Source organism: Oryzias latipes, chromosome 5, assembly GCF_053564925.1.
Source record: "Oryzias latipes strain Hd-rR chromosome 5, Olatipes_Hd-rR_3.1".
NCBI classification, from domain to species: Eukaryota; Metazoa; Chordata; class Actinopteri; order Beloniformes; family Adrianichthyidae; genus Oryzias; species Oryzias latipes.
In genome coordinates, this window is record NC_136241.1 from 12,018,143 (window position 1) to 12,040,189 (window position 22,047).

A 22,047-nucleotide genomic window follows, 5' to 3' on the forward strand; every position below is an offset into this window, starting at 1 on the left:
CAGGACCCTGGCCTTAGCCCCGCCCACGGCCGCTAAGGCTCATGGGAAGTGTTGATTCCCACACCATGAGTTAGGTGGCTGTTACGACAAGGGACTATCATGTTGTTACACCACGTAAGTCAGTGCTCAAATGACAATATAATGCCGTGTCATTCAGCTAACTAGCTGATGATCATTTTGTTTCTCCATAATACATGGATGAGTGTGTTATGATTGATGAAACATGCACAGTTGGGAGATTCAATCATATGGCTCAGTGTTTTACATGGTGCCCCCTAATGGATGAGATGACTGCACTAATACTTTAGTTTTACATGACCAATGCTGAAAAATCAAGGTTTGAAATCATTAAGAGATTGGGAGGGTTTGGCAGCAATTTTGTGTTTTCAAATTTGATACCTTTGTTGCTTTTAACTTTCCTACCTTTGACATGCCTTTAGCTAGAAACACTGTTCAAACATTAAACTGCTCATAAGACTTTGTATTTCAATATAAATTTTGAAATTATTATGGGATGGCAACACCAACTACGGTTTTGCGGCCATTTTGTGCCTAAATGTGAGGCGATTTTAAACTGTTTTTTTAAACCTATTTTAACAATTTTACTGTTGCGATGTTAAGATCTTTCAGCCTAATCCTTTCAGCTATTACTTTTGGTCTTTCAAATCCTTGAATCTTTCAAGATATTCCAGGATTTTCCAAGATTTTTCCTCCATTTAAATACATTGAGAATCCTTGAAAACCTTTGGTTCTTTCAACCATCATAACTTCAACATGCCTTTAGCTACAGACACTGTTCAAGCATTAAATTGATCACAAGGCTTTGGAATATAAAATACGTTTAGAAATCATTATGGTATGTCGAAACAACCTACTGTTTGGTGGCCATTTTATTACAAAATCTGAAGCAAATATTGCAATAAACTTAATCCATGGCTGGAACTGAACATATTGAAATTCACTGGATCTGGACATATAAGGAATGTGGGCGTGGTTAGCCAACAAACTTCGTTGCTAAGGACGTCCAAAGGTTTACTTTATCCGATTTGTCTGAAACTGACGTCGATTTGTTCGTCATCCCATGCCGACCCAAACGTAAAATGGTTGCTATGGAGATAAAAATAATAGAAAAGCCGCCATTTTGAAAAAAGTAAGTACTCATAAGTTTTGACTTTTTATCCTTTAACTTTTAGGGATTTTCCAGGATTTTCCAGGACAGTTCAGCCATTTCATCAGCAAGTTCAGCTTTCATTAAGCAGTACAGCATTCAATCTTTGACAACCTTTGATTCTTCCAACCCTTACAACTTCCACACAATTTTAGCTAGAGACACCATTCAAACGTTAAAATGATCAGAGCAGCTTAAAGCACACACACAAACACTCGATGTATGTTAGAAAAAACAGTGGGAGCAAATCTAAGTTAGTTTTGATGTATTTTTTATTTTCCTCCTCGTAGCTGGAAGCTGCAGTTCAAACATGTGCTCCAGCCATCTTGTGAACAAACGTCAGGACCCTGGCTTAGCCCCGCCCACGGCCGCTAAGGCTCATGGGAAGTGTTAATTCCCACACCATGAGTTAGGCGGCTGTTACGAGAAGTGACTATCATGTTGTTAAATTATTATGGGATGGCAACACCAACTACGGTTTTGCGGCCATTTTGTGCCTAAATGTGAGGCGATTTTAAACTGTTTTTTTAAACTTATTTTAACCATTTTAACTGTTGCTATGTTAAGATCTTTCAGCCTAATCCTTTCAGCTATTACTTTTGGTCTTTCAAATCCTTGAACCTTTCAAGGTTTTCCAGGATTTTCCAAGATTTTTCCTCCATTAAAATACATTGAGAATCCTTGAAAACCTTTGGTTCTTTCAACCATCATAACTTCAACATGCCTTTAGCTACAGACACTGTTCAAACATTAAATTGATCACAAGGCTTTGGAATATAAAATATGTTTATAAATCATTATGGGATGTCGACACAACCTACTGTTTGGTGGCCATTTCATTACAAAATCTTAAGCAAATATTGCAATAAACTTCATCCATGGCTAGAACCGAACATATTGAAATTCACTGGATCTGGACATATAAGGAATGTGGGCGTGGTTAGCAAACAAACTTTGTTGCTAAGGACGTCCAAAGGTTTACTTTTTTCCAATTTGTCTGAAACTAATGTCGATTTGTTCGTCATCCCCAGGCGACCGAAACATAAAATGGTTGCTATGGAGATAAAATTAATAGAAAAGCCGCCATTTTGAAAAAAGTGGATTTTCTGTCAACTTAGAACATGTAGTTTTACCAATATGATACTCTTAAACAATGTGTTTTTTTGAGTCAGTTGATGATGCTGATTTCAGTGCTAGCACTTTTAGCCATATTAGCAAAATCTTCACATTTTCAAAAGTTGAGCCATTTTTTCAACAATTTCAGCTTTAATGCTTAACTCCTTCTACAAACTTTGACCTATTTTAGCCATTCTACTATTACAATGTTCAACTTTTTCAGCTTATTCCTGCTAGGACTTTTGTACCTTTACCTTTTCAAGGTTTTTCCAGTACAGTTCAGCCATTTCTTCAGCTAATTCAGCTTTCATTCAGCACTACAGCATTCAACCCTGCATTTTCTTCTGGAAATGCAGCTCCTTCTAGTTTATTTATGGTATCTTCCGCCGTTTTTTGGCACCTAACTCCTCCTACAGTTTTTATCCAATTTTAACCATTAGACTATTAAAACGTTCAGCTCTTTCAGCTTATTCCAGCTATGACTTTTGGTTTTTCAAATCCTTGTACTTTTTAAGATATTCCAGGTTGTCCAGGATTTTTTCCCCCATAGAAATACATAGGAAACCCCCCCACCACCCCCTGCAGAAGCTCGCCGGTTCAAGACCCGGCTCATCAGCTTTTACAAAAATATATATATTTTTAGTTTGCTTTTCTTTTTAATTTTATTTATGGTCAACTTTGATTATTTCTTAATTTAAACCTTTTTCCCCCCACAAATTATCACCGTTTAGACCAGGGGTCGGGAACCCTCGCGATCCATAACTGGCTCTTTTGATGGCCACATGATCTGGGTCGTAGACAAAGGGTTTCTCCGGAGCGTTTCACCGGAGCGTGTCAGCGTGTTCTGTCGGTCGAGTTGTAAGAACGAGATGTCGAGACCTGCTCAGTTAACAAGATCCATCATTTATTTTCTTCTTCCGTTTTGGAATGACATTCTATAATAACACCACACAGCGGTGACTGTGTCGCCGGCGACAAGCGGAGCTGGCAAGCCAACAAAAGTGGCAAGAAATGAAAAAGCTGACACGCAGACCACTTGATCGTCAAAACTTGAAACGCGCTTCCTGTCACACTGACGGCTGATTTGACACCGCAGATCCGAATGAGAGCTACTTTGTCTGCAGTTTTCTTGTGACCCACATTATTTCAAGAGAGGATCATGCGGTGCGAAGCGATGCCCTCCTGTACCGCGCGATCCGAGGCACGGGGCTTTTCGCAGCGCATCCGCGGCGGATCGCGCGGTGCCGGCGGCTTTCCACCGCTTAATGCGCTGCAAAAAGCCTCACGCCGCTGATCGCTTTCACTCCGCAATGAAAGGCTGGGTGTTTGCACGGCGTTACCGCTCGGCAGCCCCCGGTCCTCTCTTAAAATAATGTGGGTCACAACAGAACTGCGGTCAAGCCAGCCATCATTCACATACCACACACTGCAGCGTGTGAGTATTGCTGTACTGACAATGTTTGGCTCTACGTCTGCACGTGAGCAGTATTTCTCACATCTAAAGAACATTAAGACTAACCTACGATCACGTTTAACGGGTGGAAGTCTCAACACCTGCATGAACCTTAAACTCACCATGTAGGTATGGTGTCAAATTAATGCCTAAACTATTTGGCATTAAAACTGTAAAACCAGGAATCAAAACCCCAAATCTGCGAATCAAATTCTGAAATCGTCTTTTGAGTTGAGCTTTTATTACGTATGAACCAGATTACAAGACCATGAGCAAAACCATGCAGCACCAGAAGTCGCATAAGAAATACTTATCATTAATAGCAACAGCATCACAATCATATTAAGAAATAATCCACAGATGTTTTGTACTTTAAAATTGTTGAAATTACATAAAATTCACACATTCACTTAAACATATTGTATGGCTCTCATGTAATTACATTTAAAAATGTATGGTGTTCATGGCTCTCTCAGCCAAAAAGAATCCCGACCTAAAGAGCCTAAGGAGCCTAAATAAAAGAGTTTGTTCGTCATCATTTTTTTGTCCATTCAGCCCTGTTTTGAGCTAATTCAGCTTTCATTCAGCAGTACAGCATTCAACCCTGCATTTTCTTCTGGAAATGCAGACTTTCTAGTTGGTTGAATGCTATAAAGCATTCAACCCTTTGTTTTCCTGTTTCTCTTTATTTATTAATATTATTATTTATACTATCTTCCGCCGTTTTTTGACACTTAACTACTTCTACAATTTTTAACCGATTTTTACCATTCAACTTTTAAAATGTTCAGCTCTTTCAGCTTATTATTGGTATGACTTTTGGTTTTTCAAATCCTTTTACTTTTAAAGATATTCCAGTTTTTCCGGGAATTTTTGCCCTATTAAAATGCATTGGGAAGTTATGGTGCCCGAGGCGCCCGGTTCGACACCCGGTTCGGACGCTTCAAAATTTTCTTCCAACCAACTTTTAAAATGTTCAACTCTTTCAACTTATTACAGTTATTACTTTTGGTCATTCAAATCATTGAACTTTTTAAGATATTCCAGGATTTTCCAGGATTTTTTGCTCCATTAAAATACATAGAGAATCCTTGTGCTAAACTTCTTTTACAGGTTTTTACTTACTTTAACCATTGTATGAAACAGTTCAGCTCATTCCTTTCCTTCAAATCTTCAAATTTTCATTAATTCAGCCATTTTTTCAATATTTTCAGGCCTTGTTTAACTCCTTTTACAATTTTTTTACCTCCAAAATTTTTTTCACCACCACTTTTGGTCCTTCAAATCCTTCGACATTTCAAAAGAGAAGGCTCATGGGAAAGTGTTGATTCCCAAACCATGAGTTAGGTGGCTGTTACGAGAAGTGACTATGATGTTTTTGCACCACATAAGTTAGTGGTTAAATGAAAATATAATGCTGTATCATTCAGCTAGCTAGCTGATGATCAATATATCTCTCCATTATACATGGATGTGTGTGCAAAACCACGTGACACATGCATAGTTGAGAGAATTGGTCTTGATGCTTTGCATTTGTCAGAATGTCTCCTGCTGCAGGACGTGGCTCCACTTTTACTGTCAAATGATTAGTGCTTTGGATTACAACATCAAGGTTTGAAGTCATTATGGGATGGAGACTGGCAGCCATTTTGTGTTTTTCAAATCTGAAGCATTTGTTTCTTTAAACAAATATAACTTCAACATAATTGTAGCTAGAGACACCGTTCAAACATTAAATTGATCACAAGGTTTTGGACTATTAAATACGTTTAGAAATTATTATGGGATGTCGACACAACCTAATGTTGGTTGCCTTTTTATGACAAAATCTGAAGCAAATTTTTGCTCCATTAAATTACATAGGGAATTCTTGTGCTTAACCTCTTTTACAGGTTTTCACCTATTTTAACCATTTTACTTTTAAAATGTTCAGCTCTGTTCAGCCATTTCTTTTACAAATTAAGCTTTCTTTCAGCAATACAACATTCAACCCTGCATTTTCTTCTGGAAATGCAGCTCCTTCTAGTTGGTTGAATGCTGTAAAGCATTCAACCCTTTGTTTTCCTGTTTCTCTTTATTTATTATTATTATTATTTATACTATCTTCCGCCGTTTTTTGACACTTAACTACTTCTACAATTTTTAACCTATTTTTACCATTCAACTTTTAAAATGTTCAGCTCTTTCAGCTTATTATTGCTATGACTTTTGGTACTTCTAATCCTTGTACTTTTTAAGATATTCCAGTTTTTCCGGGAATTTTTGCCCTATTAAAATGCATTGGAAAGTTATGGTGCAAGAGGTTCCCGGATCGACACCCGGTTCGGACACTTGAAATTTTTCTACCATTCACCTTTTTAAATGTTCAACTCTTTCAACTTATTACAGATATTACTTTTGGTCATTCAAATCATTAAAATTTTTAAGATATTCCGAGATTTTGCAGGATTTTTGCTCCATTAAAATACATAGGGAATTCTTGTGCTTAACCTTTTTTACAGGTTTTCACCTTTTTTAACCATTTTACTTTTAAAATGTTGAGCTCTTTCAGCTCAGTTCAGCCATTTCTTTTACAAATTAAGCTTTCTATCAGCAATACAGCATTCAACCCTGCATTTTCTACTATCTTCCGCCGTTTTTTGACACTTAACTACTTCTACAATTTTCAACCGATTTTTACCATTCAACTTTTAAAATGTTCAGCTCTTTCAGCTTATTATTGCTATGACTTTTGGTTTTTCAAATCCTTTTACTTTTTAAGATATTCCAGTTTTTCCGGGAATTTTTGCCCTATTAAAATGCATTGGGAAGTTATGATGCACAAGTCGCCCGGTTCGACTCCCGGTTCGGACGCTTCAAAATTTTTTACCATTTTACTTTTAAAATGTTGAGCTCTTTCAACTTATTACAGTTATTACTTTTGGTCATTCAAATCATTGAACTTTTTAAGATATTCCAGGATTTTCCAGGATTTTTTGCTCCATTAAAATACATAGAGAATCCTTGTGCTAAACTTCTTTTACAGGTTTTTACTTACTTTAACCATTGTATGAAACAGTTCAGCTCATTCCTTTCCTTCAAATCTTCAAATTTTCATTAATTCAGCCATTTTTTCAATAATTTCAGGCCTTGTTTAACTCCTTTTACAATTTTTTTACCTCAAAAATTTTTTACCACCACTTTTGGTCCTTCAAATTCTTCGACTTTTCAAAAGTGAAGGCTCATGGGAAAGTGTTGATTCCCAAACCATGAGTTAGGTGGCTGTTACGAGAAGTGACTATCATGTTTTTGCACCACATAAGTTAGTGGTTTAATGAAAACATAATGCTGCATCATTCAGCTGGCTAGCTGAAGATCAATACATCTCTCCTTTATACATGGAAGTGTGTGCAAAGACTAGTAGCACATGCATAGTTGAGAGAATTGATCTTGAGGCTCTGCATTTGCCAGAGTGTCTCGTGCTGCAGGACGTGACTCCACTTTTACTGTCAAATGATTGGTGCTTTGGATTATAACATCAAGTTTTCAGTGTTGGATGGAGACTCTTTGGTAGCCATATTGTATTTTTCAAATCTGAATGCTTTGTTTGTTTAAATTAATATAACTTCAACATACTTGTGTCACTTCAACATACTTGTAGCTAGAGACACCGTTCAAACATTAAAATGATCACAAGGCTTTGGAATATAAAATACGTTTAGAAATCATTATGGGATGTCGACACAACCTAATGTTGGTGGCCTTTTTATGACAAAATCTTTCAACAATTTCAGCTTTCATGCTCAACTCTGTCTACAAATTTTGACCTGTTTTGGTCATTCTACTTTTACATTGTTCACCTTTGACTTGTCGTGGTGGTCCTTAAACTTTTGAAAATATTTCAGGATTTTGCAAGACAGTTCAGCCATTTTTTTTAACAATTTTCGCTTTCATGCTTAACTCCTTCTACAATGTTTGACCTATTTTAGACATTCTACTTTTACAATGTTCAGCTTTTTCATCATATTTCTGCTTTCATTCAGCAATACAGCATTCAACCCTGCATTTTCTTCTGGAAATGCAGCTCCTTCTAGTTTTTCTTGTGGCTTATTCCAAATAAAAAATTCCTAACCATAATTGGAACATTTAAACAAGCACTCCAATGAAAATCATGTTTAGGGTGTTTTTTAAATGTTCTTGCTGCACTTTTCTCATGAGAGTGAACGTATAGACAATTAAGATCACAATTGCATTCTGGGAGATCATTGGCTAAAACACAAACAGGTGTTATAACTGTAAACCTAACCATGGGTTAATTTCATGAAAAAGTTTGTTTAAAACAAAATAAATAAAATTCAATTGATATAAATCCTAAAAAAGTTTAGGCTACATTATTAGCATAAAATTTTTTACTGGAATTTATGCTTAACCAATTTAGAAAGTGGACTAGTTACTTGCTTGAGTTAGTTGTTAACTTGTTGCAGAAACATTTTCTGACCTGGAGCAGGTTTACCCGAAGAAACAAGGTTCAGTGTCCTCCCCAACTGTGAGCCTGAAGGTTCTGTCGATGAATTTCTGCCTTTATGACATTTATACTGAAGCAATTATCGGATGGAATCCATTTAGATTTGTCTTTATCTAAATAAGCTGGGTGATCTTTAAGTATGATGTAACGAGTCAATATAAGATTTAAGATGCATTCAGGTCTCAGTAGGGAAAAGATGATCTGAAATAACAGTTGACTCTGATGAATTTCTCATTAAAATTTTCCATAATTCTGGAGAATCGATCAATTATCTGAACCAAAACTCTTTTCATTTTTAACATTATAGGCTCCACATGGAGGTTTTCTAACACTGGGCATTCTTGTTTTCTTTTTTTTGTGTTGGTCATTGTGTCTATAAGTGACTTTTTCTCTGGAAGTATTGTGGAAAAAAACATTTTAGGCCTAATCTGAATTCATTTCCTACCCCTACGGCTCTTCCCAATTGCTCCAATTGTAGGGGCATTTGGAGCTTTAGCAGTTTCCGAAACTGGTTTTTTTTTTTTAGGGGGAGCTGTAGAGACTTAAGGGTGGGTATCCTTCCGCTGGTAGGGAGATCAGCGCTGCGCTTGTGACGTCGAGGAGAAACAAATTTCTTCACGGGGTGTGCTCTGAAGCACACAAGTTTACATTTAAATGTGAGTAATGACTTCTAAAATGACGTCTTGAGTGGTAGTTACATCCGGTTTTGAAGGCACCATTTCTCCCTCTCCATTTGGAGGGCAAATGTAGGGGGTAGGGAGAAGCCGTAGGGGTGGGGAATTAATTCAGATTCTGCCTTAGTTTCTTCAAACCTCTAATATTATTCAAGATAGATTTGAAGATGTTTGCAAATTTAAAAATCTTGTTTTGGAAAGTACTTTGAGCACTTATTAATTTTGGATCCAATAAATCAATTTTAACAGACTCCGCCTCCTTCATACAGGCATTTCTACAGTCCCTTTCTGATCCAACATTCTTTTAGAGGCTCTGAATCCATTACACATTCCATTTCTGCCACACACATTTTTAATACGTTATGATTCTGTTAAAACAGTTTTAACACTTCTTTTTTCCACAAGCTCCGCCTCCATCAGACTAATCTTTTTCAAGATCTGCCTCATTCACAACAATTTTTCACAGGCAACACCAAATTTTGACACACTATGTCGCTAATACACTAGGCTGTGCGTCAGTTTCCTTTGTTTCTCAAAGGCTCTGCCTATATCAGTCTGTACTAAACCTCTCTCCTACTCTACAGAGTTATGACAGGCTCCGCCTCCAAAGCTTTTTCTTAATTTTTAACAGGCTCTGTCTCGTCACATCAGTTTTTAAAGGTCTCCTCAGTGTCCCTCTAGGTTTGACATGTTCAGCCTCTGTCACATCGATTTCACACATCTTGCATCATACACTAAACATTAGGGCTGCACGATATGAGGAAAACTTGCCATATGCGATATTAGAGATTAATATTGCGAAAACGGTATAATTTGCGGTATATAAACAAATGGCAAAATAACCAAAAATATCATTCTGATTTCATTGTAACAGTTTAAAAATTATACTCCAAATGACCCTCGTCGACATAGGTGACAAACATCTACCATCATAGGCCTCCACCTGATTGGTCAACAACGTGAAGGCGTCCATCCGATTGGTCAAATGCATAAAGGGATTTATTTGATTTGTTAAATGCTTCAAGCTGCCATAAGGTTGTATTAACACATTTAAGGTTTACAATTTATTGCGATTTTTGCTGTCTTTCGTGATATGGATCTTGCAGAGCTGGATATTGCGATAACGATAAATTTGCGGTATATTGTGCAGGCCTATTAAACATTTTTCTCCCCATTGAAAAACCACTGCAGTCAATGGGGAAACCCAGGTATTGGAATTGTAAAAAAAATTGTCTTCAGACTAATACCGTAATTTCCGGACTATAGAGCGCACCTGGTTATAAGCCGCACCGCATTCCATTTTTAAAGGATAAGACATTTTGTACATACGTAAGCCGCATGTGCCCACATTGAAACATGTTTTGTAGAATGAGGATGTGCATGTGCTGAAATGGTGTGCATGTGTAAGAAAGAGGAGGGAGCGCGTGCAGCGGAAGGCAGAGAGAACTCATGCAGTGCAAGAGGGAGAGAGAGCACACAGCGGAAGTGTGTTGGGGGTGCACGTTTATGTTTGATATACAGAGTGAAGGGGAACTGTAATAAAAGAAGGTGTCCCCCGGAAGAGCTGTGAATGATTCTTTATTAACCCGCTATGGAGGCTCTGAGGTTCCGAACGGGGAAGTGAACCCCAAAAGAAGATCCACCTGCATTTTCCAACCACCGTCAGAAAGAAAAAATTAATCGCAGGAAAGGTTCAACACTTACAAAGAAAGACGGTACACAGAAAGATTTTTCACATTTTTAATAATATACCTGAGCTTTTCTTCCAAACAGTGCCTGTGACACGGCAGTAACACGGCAACTATATGGTAGTAAGAGCACTAACAGGGGTGGTTAAAAAAACATACCGGTAAAAGTCACGGAGAGAGAGAGTTAAAAAAAAAAGTCACTGAGAGCAGCAGTAACTTATAGGCGCACGTCTAAGTGACACTGTCAGTGTCACTCTCATCCTGAGGCCAATTCTCTCCTGAGCTTGCGCTGTCCTCTCCGTCACGCAGCAGACCGGCTTTTCCAAACCCGTTGGTGATAGTGGATATTTTCACACTGCTTTAAATGATTAATTTTAACTTGAAAGCTGCGTCATATGCATTTCTTCTTGCATTTTCCATGATGAGGGTCTGTTCGTGCTATTCATTCACAATGCGGGAATTTACAGTAAATTTGTGTCTTCCTCGACACATAGACCATATTCCCCCTGTCTCACTCTTACCCCTTCTGCTTGAGCGCCTGTCAGAAAAATGCATAAAAAAATTAAATAAATGCATAAATTAGCTGCATCATTGAATAAGCCACAAGGTGGAAAGCGTGTGACAAAAGTAGCGGCTTATAATCCGGAAATTACGGTAGTCTTATAAAATAGGGAGAATTCCTGATTTATTATCTTTCCAACTAGAAATATATGCTGAAAATCTGAGGTTTTAAAAGGCTAAACATTTTAGTTTTAGCTACAAACTAGAAAAACTTCAGAAAATAGCTAAACTTTTCAATTAATGAAAGATTTTAATTGCTTAAAGGGTTTTAACGATTTCAATGACCATAAAGCATAAGGAACGATAATGATATGAAACTAAAGAGAAAAATTAATTCAAAAACTAGAAAGACGATTATGCTATGGAGAGAAAAAAACTGAAGTAAATGAGGAACGAAGCAGAGAACCAAAAAAACTGTTAGAGAGCCAGAGAGGCAGATCGTAAAAAGAGGTGAATATAGACACAGCACCTGCTGATGAAACTGACAAAGAATGGCAATTCACGTTCTACCAGTGTCAACGGGCACAATGCCCTCTAAGGCTCCCACTGCTCTCAAACAACCCTTAATCAGTAATGAGACCAGTGAATAGCCAAGCTAAAAGCATATTCTGGTTCAAGTAAAAGGACAGTTCAAGAATAACTCCTCTGTTCTAGCATTTCAACAAATGAAAGAATGACTCTCCAACACGAAATAGGTTTTAATGTCTGATGAAGACAGGAAACACCAAAGTGTATTATTGCTAAATTATTTCCATTTTATGATTTTCAAAATGTAGCTGTTGCATTACTGATTTGTTTTTCTGGAGAATATCTTCCTAAATTCATAAATATTTGTTAAAAAGTTTTTTTCAGCAGCAATTTCTAATGTAATAAAAAAATACTTTGAGTTTTAATTAAAAAGCAAAAAGAGGACAAGCATTTATCGTCATCTGCTCAGTCTGTCCTAAATTGATCCCCTAAACGACGCTGTTTCCAAAAACACATACTCCCATATTCCAACATATGTGAGTAAAAGCTCACCCGATTTTAATATTAATAACAAAAAGATGGTAGATATTAAAGTTTAATTTCATTTTGAGTGAAGAACAATTAATCCCTCCGTCTAGCACTGACTAACCCTGACCTCCTGCAAATATTTCATTATAAATATATTAAAGAATCTAGTTTTACACATGATCAGCATCAGCGAGATGAGAACAGAGGAATCCATGTTTTAAACTTTAATGATTCATGTAGTAGGACATATTAATAAAAAAATAACCAAATCTAAAGTTTATGAAAAGTGATGGTAATATTTGTCAATCTAATCTGACCTTTAAACTATCATTAAGTGTGCCTATGCTCATTTAAAAGTGATACCAAGTCACAAAGAAGTCATAAAATCAACACTGTCCCGCTAAAACAACATTTATTTTTGCTTTTCCTAAATAAATTTGTGTAAAAAGACTTGCCTAAATATGAGATAAGCAGCACAACAAATGAAATGTCAAATAAATATCTCAAAGAAACAACAGAAAAACAACTTGTGGTTGTGTTACGCTGTTACAAAACCTTTTTGCCTTTTCACTGCCAAACAATATTCGTCCGAGTGTCAGCACCAGCTGCAGAGTGCTGATAGATGAAATTTAATTATGGCTTTTACAGAATTAACTTTAATGAAAAGACAGCTGATAAAATCTGCCGTCGAGAAAGTGTTTTATTTCAAATACCATGGAACTTTATATCCAGCCACCATCAGTGTACCTTTTGCTTTTTACAATTTAAGAAAACACTAAAAACTTGTTTCCTTGCTAAGCAGGTAAAAATGGTACACACTGGTATTATAATTACGCTTCATTTTTGCCTTTTGATCCAAACGTGAGGCATCTGTCCTGAACTACAACTAAAAAGTTGAATTCAAAGAGAAGCATGAAGCACAGCAGCTGAAGCTCATGATTAGAAATCAAGATTATCTGACTGCTGTTGCTGTGCAGTGTGTGAGAGATTGTGTGAGGCAGACATTCTCTCACTTAAAATATTTACATCTGGTTAATGAAAGATACATAATACTTTAAATACATGAAAAGAAGACGACAGACAAACAAAAGACAAACTAGCACACTAAACACTCATTAGATCCAGCTAAATAAACTTTTCCTTCCAATCCGGTTGTGTTTGAATTTGTGTAAAATCAAAGCAACTGACTCACTGAATTAACAGTCAGCATTTGTTGAGCAAAAACATCAGCAGATGAGAATCTGTGTCTCAAATAAAGAATTTGAAACTACTGCAAACACCACAAAATTTTACTTTCCAGGCGCCATAACTTTGGTGAGATTTGGTGTACACGGTACCCGATTGGCTATTTGTGAGCATTACTTGCTTTACAGCTCCTTTGGGGTTCCACAAGTCTCGATTTTAGGGATGTTTTTTTTCTTTGAAACTTCTTACTTTACTTTCTACATAAATATTGATAATAATATTGTAAATATGTGACCTTAAAATGGACCCTGCCCAATTTTTTATTTTATTTTGTTGCAATTATTTACATTTTAAGTTTTAAATCATGTTTTGTCCAATTATTTTGTCCATACCTTTTTAAATGCTTGATATATTGTTTACAAAACTTTGGAAAAGTATTTTCATGTCAAAATATAAGCAGACTAAAAATCCTAAAGAAAGGCTTTCTTTATTCTATTTCTTCTTATTTCCTGTTTTTTGTTTAATTTTTGTTCTTGCTTTTTCTGTTTCAGTTACACCTACATTTAGTTTCATTACCTGTTACACTTGCAACATTTTTAAAAGAATGAGATTCACAGAACTCTGTCCAGGACACTTTTTGTTTTTACAATTTTCCAGGATCTGCCTTTTTAGACCATAACGTTTTGTAAAACGTCCTGTAGTAAAAATATATATCACAGAAAAAGTGTTGGTTCCTGATCCCAAATCAAAATACTAAGAGCATAGCTTCCATGTCTGTTTAGAGAAAACCACCATAGCATGATGCAGTCCTAAAAACAGGACAAACGTCTGCAATGATTCTACAACCAAGACCAAAGGGAGTCATCTATCTTCAGCCCTATTATCACCTTCTAAAATGATGTCTCTGTGAATATTTTACTTGTAGCTAACTTAAGATTAGGTTCAAATTATTCATCAGAGGCTTAAATATCTAAATGTTCCTTCTATATCATAGATCATCATCTAAAAACATTACAGTGCAAATTCTCATTGACAGTCTTTAGAAGTACCTGAGCTACACCCAAAGGCACAAACATAGACCTTCCTTAATGTTTTCTAATACTATTGCATAAAAAAGCCTAAAGCTTACCACTTACCTGTACTCAGGTACAGACTTTTTGATGGGGGACAGTACACAGACCTGCTCTTTACAGTTATTCTAATGTTGTCAGATTTATAATCACAAAACATTGTAACTGTAATCTATAGGAATGTCCCAATCAGGTTTTATTTTGGCCCTGATTCCGATTCAGAGTCATTTGATTTTGAGTATCTGCCGATTCCGAGTCCCAATCCGAGACTTTTGTAAAACATTTAAAAAATGAATGGATTTAATAAACAGATCTGGGTTTTTTCCCCTATTTTTCTTTTATTAACCTTCATTTATTGTTTAACACTTACACAGAGCACTTCTATGAAGTAGCTTTGACAGTCAAGTAAAACTAGTACAGCTATATTGACTAGTAAAAACAGTTAACTATTAACTAGTAAAGATTAGTCATGTGGGGAAAGTGTTGTGACTGTAGCTTTAGTATCTCCACAACCATTGAACATTTTTAATCAGATGTAGTTTATACATCTCCACTCTGACAAATAAATTATGATTTTATTTTGTAGCATAAATATGATGAGTATTCATGACATATCAATGGAACCATTAATTAGTTTTGGTTGTTTTTTAGAGATTGTGGGATTCTTTTCTGTAACCTCTTCAGACCTGGCATCAACATGTGTGGACAATCACAATATAAAAATCCGATCTCTAAATATCCTCTGTGTCTTCCATGAGATAAACACAGACGGAAATTTGAAACGTTATGCTGCAAATCCAAGCTTAGCTCACATCCCTGTTTTTGAATGACTTAATGCGAGTTGGTTTGTGTTTATTCGCATAAATGATTTTATGGAAACAGAGTACCGGTAATTGCGAAATTGCAGTTTTCTTTTGGCATTTCTAGAATTTCGATTAAGTTTTGCGCATATTTGCAATAGAAACGCAGCTATTATTTAAAGTCATATTGCTATTAAAACATTTTTAAACATGAGAAAGGTCAACAATGCATAAATATGCATTATAATGAAAAAAACCTGCAAAGAAACACTTGAGTGATAGGTGTATGTGTGTGTGTGTGGGTGTGTGTGTGGGTGTGTGGGTGTGTGGGTGTGTGGGTGTGTGTGTGTGTGTGTGTGTGGGTGTGCGTGCAGGTGTGTGTGCGCGTGTAAAACGGGACTCAGGTGGCTCACAGTGTTTACATCTTTTTCAGCTCCTGTGGGAGCAATGTGAGAACAAAACCGCTGCCTTGACAAAAGCGTCTCTGTCTTATGACAAACAAGTATTTTTATCTGTGTTAAGAGATCTTCTCTCAGTATAGAACATGTACACCCTCTGCGGGCGGCTGTCAAACGCCAGAGCAAGCATGAAAGCTAAATCATGTACCCTGTTTCATCTCTGTCACAAGAGCTCAAATCAGCTGGAAAACCCAAAAGATGTGCTTGTCGCTGTGTTTTCAAAGAAGCTTGTTGTGGTAAAATTTCCTTTTCTGTAAGACAGTCACAACTCTCCTGTGAGCTCCGCATGCCTGACTTTGGAACTGTAACTCCGTCAAGGCGTTCCCCTAACATGAACGATCAAAAGCTGTTCTCGTGAGGGCAGGACTGACCTTCAAGTGACTTTGAAACAAACGGTGGTTGAGATTCTTGCCTTAAAATAATCCTAAAAACTAAAGGAGTACCTGTTCTGAAAGGAGTGGAGATCAGCAGGGACACACTGGACTCGCCAGTGTCCGTTCTGGTCCGGGTAAAGGACAAACTTGATTTGTGTCTCCACCTGGAGCTCATTCTCCAAGTCAAATAAATGCTCCTTCCACGGACATCCTCCCTGAGAGAACAGTACCACCTCCCCACTGGGATCAACCTGAAAACAATAAAGGACAAGCACAAAATCATGGAACTCAATCATTGTTTGCAAAAACATGGAGATCAGGGTTAATATAGAGCACGACGTAGAATATAAAAAATAAAATATGGTGGCACAACCAATTATCCTTTTCACTTGCAGAAAAATGTCTGAATAAAAAAAGCCATTATAATGACTGTCCATCTGCAACTAGCTTCCACCAATCAGATCGGTGTTGAGGAGTAAATGGCAAGTCATAAATAACTCTTCATTAATAAAGCAAACACAACGGGAAGAACAACCAGTCAGTCACTGCAGCTGCTGCATTTGGCCAAAACGATAGAAACAGAATCTGGACCAAGTTCTGTTACCTGATGTCTCTCCTTGACTGCTGCCTCCACCACCTCACGAGCTGGAAGCCAGGAGGACTTGTAGAAATCCACGCGGTCCATGAACTCCTCCCCAACCAGTTTCATTGCCTTTCTGAAACCCTCCTAACACAATGTCGTTCATTTAAAAGAAAGAAGAAAAAACAAAGAGCGCAAGTTAGAATTATCATTAAGGTTATTAGAAACTGAGATACCATTTTTATATAATCAATTCATTTCTAACATCTGTCACCAAAATTTCACTGAACCGAGTTCTGTTTTAAAGTCAGATAGCAGAGGAGATAAAGATTTGAACGAGCAGCTCCACACAAATCATCACAGTTCTACTCGAGCCAGATCTGTTCCTAGTCTGCAACAGCCCGCCGAGCCGCAGTCTCTAATGGCCTTCAAGAATCACCTAAAGGGAGCTAAAAGGAAAGCCTGACACAATGAAAGATACATCCGGAAAACTCCAATAAGATGAAAACGTGTCTTTATAATGGACTTGAGTGAGAAGCTGTGCTCTCTGTGCTGAAGAACATCTGCTTCTTTCCTGACCGGCTTTTCCACTCGGCATTTGCAACAAAGATAAATAAATTAGGTCCTTTTCCAAGTCTATCTTTGCATCTGCCTATAATTAACCTTCAGGCACAGATTTGACTCCACTGCCCCACAACACTCTGCACATTTTCCATTGTTGTTTAGCCACAGCGACTGTCAACAGACTAGAAAAACCTTTATTTATATTTTAAAGAAATGAAAACTGAAAATATATATGACTCTACAGTTTAGATCACATTTTCTAAGAATAATCAATTGACATTTATCAATGAGAAAAGTTATTTAAGTCCAATTCCAAATATCAGTTTATCTATTGTAAAAGTGTTCCCAGTGGTCTTTTAATTAAAATATTAATTGTAATAATAATAATTATTATTATTATATATTTAGCCAAAATAAAGAAAAACCTGTGTTGCTTTTCTAGGACATAGTTTCTGCAGAGCGGCAGGAGGTCATCAGAAATTCACCTCTGAGTTGTGGGCGGGACTGTTGGCGTGGAGCAACTCGACCCCCCCTTTCCCATCACCCATTTGTTTACACTCTCTCCCGCTAGATTACAGCCCCTCACGCACCCAAGCTAACATTAGCGGTGCAACGAAAATGGTGGGCAATATTGGAGCTATCCAGTCGTACAGTTATGAGCCAGATGTCAGCTCAGACGAGGAAAACAAAGATGTTCATGGATCTATTTGTCTGCAAGTGGATGCATCGGAATGGAGCGGAGCAGGAAGCTTGTGGCCTGCCGGATGTAGCTTCCAAATAACTACAAACTTCATCAAACTGCATTTTCAGTCCACTCCTGATTTACAATGATTTGATTTATAAATACTCTGAAATCCAATTTTAAGCCTAATTTTCTTTATTTTTGTTATATAAATGTGACAAGAAAATTAAAAAATCAACAAAAACACAATTTTCATCAAAGTGGATCTTTAAAAGTCTGGTGTAACATAATGTTAAAGGATATAAAACACGTCTGTTAGCGTTCATCTGAACTTTTAATTTTAATGTTGCTTATAATAAATAAATACAATAAAAATGTTTTTTTTCAATCTTTTTTTAAATATTATTTTATGTTGGAAAATAATCTCCAAATGCTTGCCAACTATTTGTATGACTGTTTTTGTAAATCGGCAAATCCAATTATTAGAATTGTTCAATTCTGAAATATAATCAAGTTCCAGTTCTAATTCTGTAGATATTTTGATATAATCTTCAGATGTTAAAAAGATAAAAGTGAGTAGTTGAAGTTGTGTGTTTGTATCCCTCCCATTTCTGCTACAAATTGTCCAGGCTTGTAAGTTGTTTCTCAGCATGGCCCACATGTCAGATAGTAGAATAATGCAAGCTGTGAATGCTGAAACCACTGAAGCAAAGTCCGTGAAGGTGCATGAAATCACAACATTACTTTTCTTTACTATCTGTGCAGAATGGAAACATTACTGTGCTCAAAGATGTGCATTTTGTTGCAGTCTTGGTTTGAGATGCTGTCTTTTTTTAGCCTTTTCTTTCCGAATGAGTCCTTTATTTTCATATTTAAAAAGCTGCACACTTTTCAGCGCTGCTCCATCTGTTTAATATTTTTAGTGGATCTGTTTGAATCCATAGGTGGTGTTGGGTTTAACATACATCAGAAAGTTTAAAGCGTGGGAATCACTGCAGGGAAAGTTCCTGCCGCAGAAATCTGCAGTTCTAAAATGGAAATTGTCACCAGCAGCATTACCTGCATATTTCATTTGTAATAATATATTTACAACTCATCCTACATTGCAAAAACAATACATTTATGGAGGGGCAAAAAGTTCAACATGGGAGGTATGTAATATTTATCAAAAATAAAGACAGAATGTACAAAAATGATCTAGGAATGTTCATTTGAGGATTTTCAAATAATTTAACGGTACAGAAAATAAGTATTTACCTTCTTTTTTTTTTTTTTTTTTTTTTTTTTTTTTTTTTTAACTTGTCCTGTCCAACAGCTAGGCAGGCAGATGAGAGCTGAGGGCCTCTTGTGTTGGACATATTTTACTTTAACAAGAGGGGTTATTAATCTTCAGACAAACCAAAGGTGCGACTGAACAAACCCCTTTTGTAATTGAGGCCAAACTTTTATTCATTTCAACCATGATTGAAAATCTTTGGTGTTGGACCGGACGGAAAAGGAAAGAAGGGAAGAAGAGGGAGGGATGTCAGAGGGGGGGGGGGGGGGGGGTGATAGTGAGAGGGGGGGGTAAGACCATGAAGCAGCATAAAGCAGACAGGTTTACTGGTTGTTTATCATTACGGTATGGTTCAAATGTGGTACAAAAAGGGCGGGGCCTGTCCACACACACTCAAATGTTATCAACACACCTGCTAGCTGCAAAAAATGTTCACATGTCAACATGTACACAAAACAGATAGTGTTCACGAACGCATACCTATGCCTTTAAACCAACTAGTGTGAAATCTTTCATTCATTCAATCATGCAAACTATTAGTGCAAAGGTGAGCTAACACCTGTGCTCAGGTGAGTGTTTATGTTCTTCTAAAATGGATGGTGGAATGTGAAAAAGAAGGAGGAGCGCCCAGCCACCCCCAGTATTTACCTTCTATAAACAAGCCAGACTTCTGTCCCTCACAGATGTGTTAGGTCTTCTTTAAGAAGCTCTTCTTTCCTCCTCTCATTACCTGTATATTAGTTAGGAGCACCTGTTTGACCTGGTCTCTTTAGAGAGACACCCGTCCACAACCTTAAACGCTCAGACCAAAACCTCTCCACCACGACCAAGACCAAAGCTTTGTTGCTTTCTTCAAGCCTGGTTCATCATCAAGAGGCGAGACACTTTGTCTCACACATACACAGCCTGGATAGCATCTGGACTCTGAAAAAGGAGCAGTTTCCATTGACTCCCATCCTAAAACATCCAACAAAACACTAACAATTAGCTTTAAAATAAACTGTTTTGGTTTATTAAAGCTCAAATTTCTGCAGAATTGGAACCGTGTTCATTGATTGGCAGGTGAGTGAACTCAAAATTCCCAAAGATTTTATCAGGTTCACCTGATTTGGTGCATTTTTGAGGTTGGTGGAGCAAACTCCAGCCAATGTACCTGGTACCTCCTCAGGCTCCATTCTCTCCATTTGGAACCCAAAGCAATGGTTCTTCAATGGCTACTCTGTTTTCGGGTGCCAATAACATCTACCTCGCCCTAGCAAACAATGCTTTTAACACCATTTGCACTTTGTTAAGTCATACTGTTGGAATTAGACTCACCTCTGTATCCTGACTCTTGCTGTTCCAGCGAGGATTCAAATACCCCACCCGGGAACTCAGTGTGGAGGAGATTTTGTAACGAGCCTTCCCGTCATACTGTGAGATGCCATTGTCTATGGCGTCCACCTCTTCCACAAAGTTTTCATACAGCTGCAGTTAAACAAAAGAGACATGTGGCATAATAATCAAATGCCTATGTAAATGTTCCAAATGAAATCAGTTGAAGACTTTCAGAGAGGAAGCGTCAGCTGAAATGACAACATGCTGGATTGGAGAGGAGCCATTTTTCCGGTGTCAGCTCACAGAACACAAGGAGACATGTTTAGTGAACAAAGATCACATTCTGAGAACACCACCAGGTTAATTTATCAAAGAGCTGACATTTTATGAGTCGAATGCAAATGAAACTGAGGTTTGGAACAAAAAAACGGAGCGTTCAATTTGTTTTTTTTAATAACTGACAACAAGACATGCATCACTTCAAAAATACAATACAATTGATCATTTGGGACTAAAAGGAAACAGACATATTAAAAGAATAAGTGACCTAAAAAGATATATTATTTATTTTGGTGTCATATTTAGCTGACTGAAATGACTGAGAGCCTTTGGGTACCAGCAGCTCCTGAGGGTTTAACTATTTAACAGACATACATGACTATGTAACAAGAATTGAACACGTTTGTCCAAAATGTGGAAATAAAAACATTTATATGTTTTTAATTTTTTTTCTAGTCTATAATGGTAAATGGCGTACATTTATATAGCGCTCTTCTACCTCTCTTTACAGTCACAGTCCCATTCAACCAGTCACACACACATTCACACACTGGTGGCGGCTCCACTGCCGAACACTGGCGCCAACCTTCCACCAGAGGCAAGGTGGGGTTCAGTGTCTTGCCCAAGGACACTTTGACACATGGGGGGATTAAGGCGGGAATTGAACCCGCAATATTACGATTGAAGGTCAACCGCTCTACCACAGCCTCCCCATAATCTTGAACAAAAGAATAACATTGTTGCTTACACTACAATTGAAAAAGAACAACAACAAAAAAGATGGCTACCGGTACTTAAAAATGACACAGATAATAAAACATTCACTAAAAATCACATTTGGTACTGCAAATTTAAAAGAAAAATAATATATAAAAACTAAATAATCCAGTTTTACCTTTGAAAACAAAGACTGCAGGTAAATTGCCTTTACAACAGTCATACATACACAAAGTGCTCCAGTTATCTCAGGTTTAAAGGGTGTATTCTGGTTTAAATCAGGACCAACTGAAGAACACTTCAAAACCGTTCAACGTTTCGGTGCTGTCTATACTCCGGTGCTTTAATGTTTGTATTTTGGGTCGTTGGGATGTTGAAGGGACATGAATTGTGTCCGAATTCCCTTCCTAACCCCCAACTACTAAAAAACTATATAGTGCAGCACTATATAGGGCCCTGAATTTTAAAAGCAATTCGGACACCATGCTCACTACTTTTTTTTTAAGTTGAATATGACGTCATCGATTTCATGAAGTTAAGATTTATTTGATAGGAGCGTTTTGCAACAATTATTTATTAGTCCAC

General features: G+C 37.2%; 1 protein-coding gene across 1 annotated transcript in view; it reads right to left on the bottom strand.

Annotated features, from left to right (window-relative positions):
* Positions 1 to 22,047, bottom strand: part of myg1 (myg1 exonuclease) — a 58,838-nt gene that overhangs the window by 28,688 nt on the left and 8,103 nt on the right. The window contains exons 4-6 of the mRNA XM_004068672.5: positions 20,467 to 20,616; positions 16,652 to 16,774; positions 16,117 to 16,298 (exon numbers count right to left, since the gene is read on the bottom strand). Coding sequence (XP_004068720.1) covers positions 16,117 to 16,298; positions 16,652 to 16,774; positions 20,467 to 20,616 — 455 coding nt within the window. The remainder of the gene's footprint in view (positions 1 to 16,116; positions 16,299 to 16,651; positions 16,775 to 20,466; positions 20,617 to 22,047) is intronic.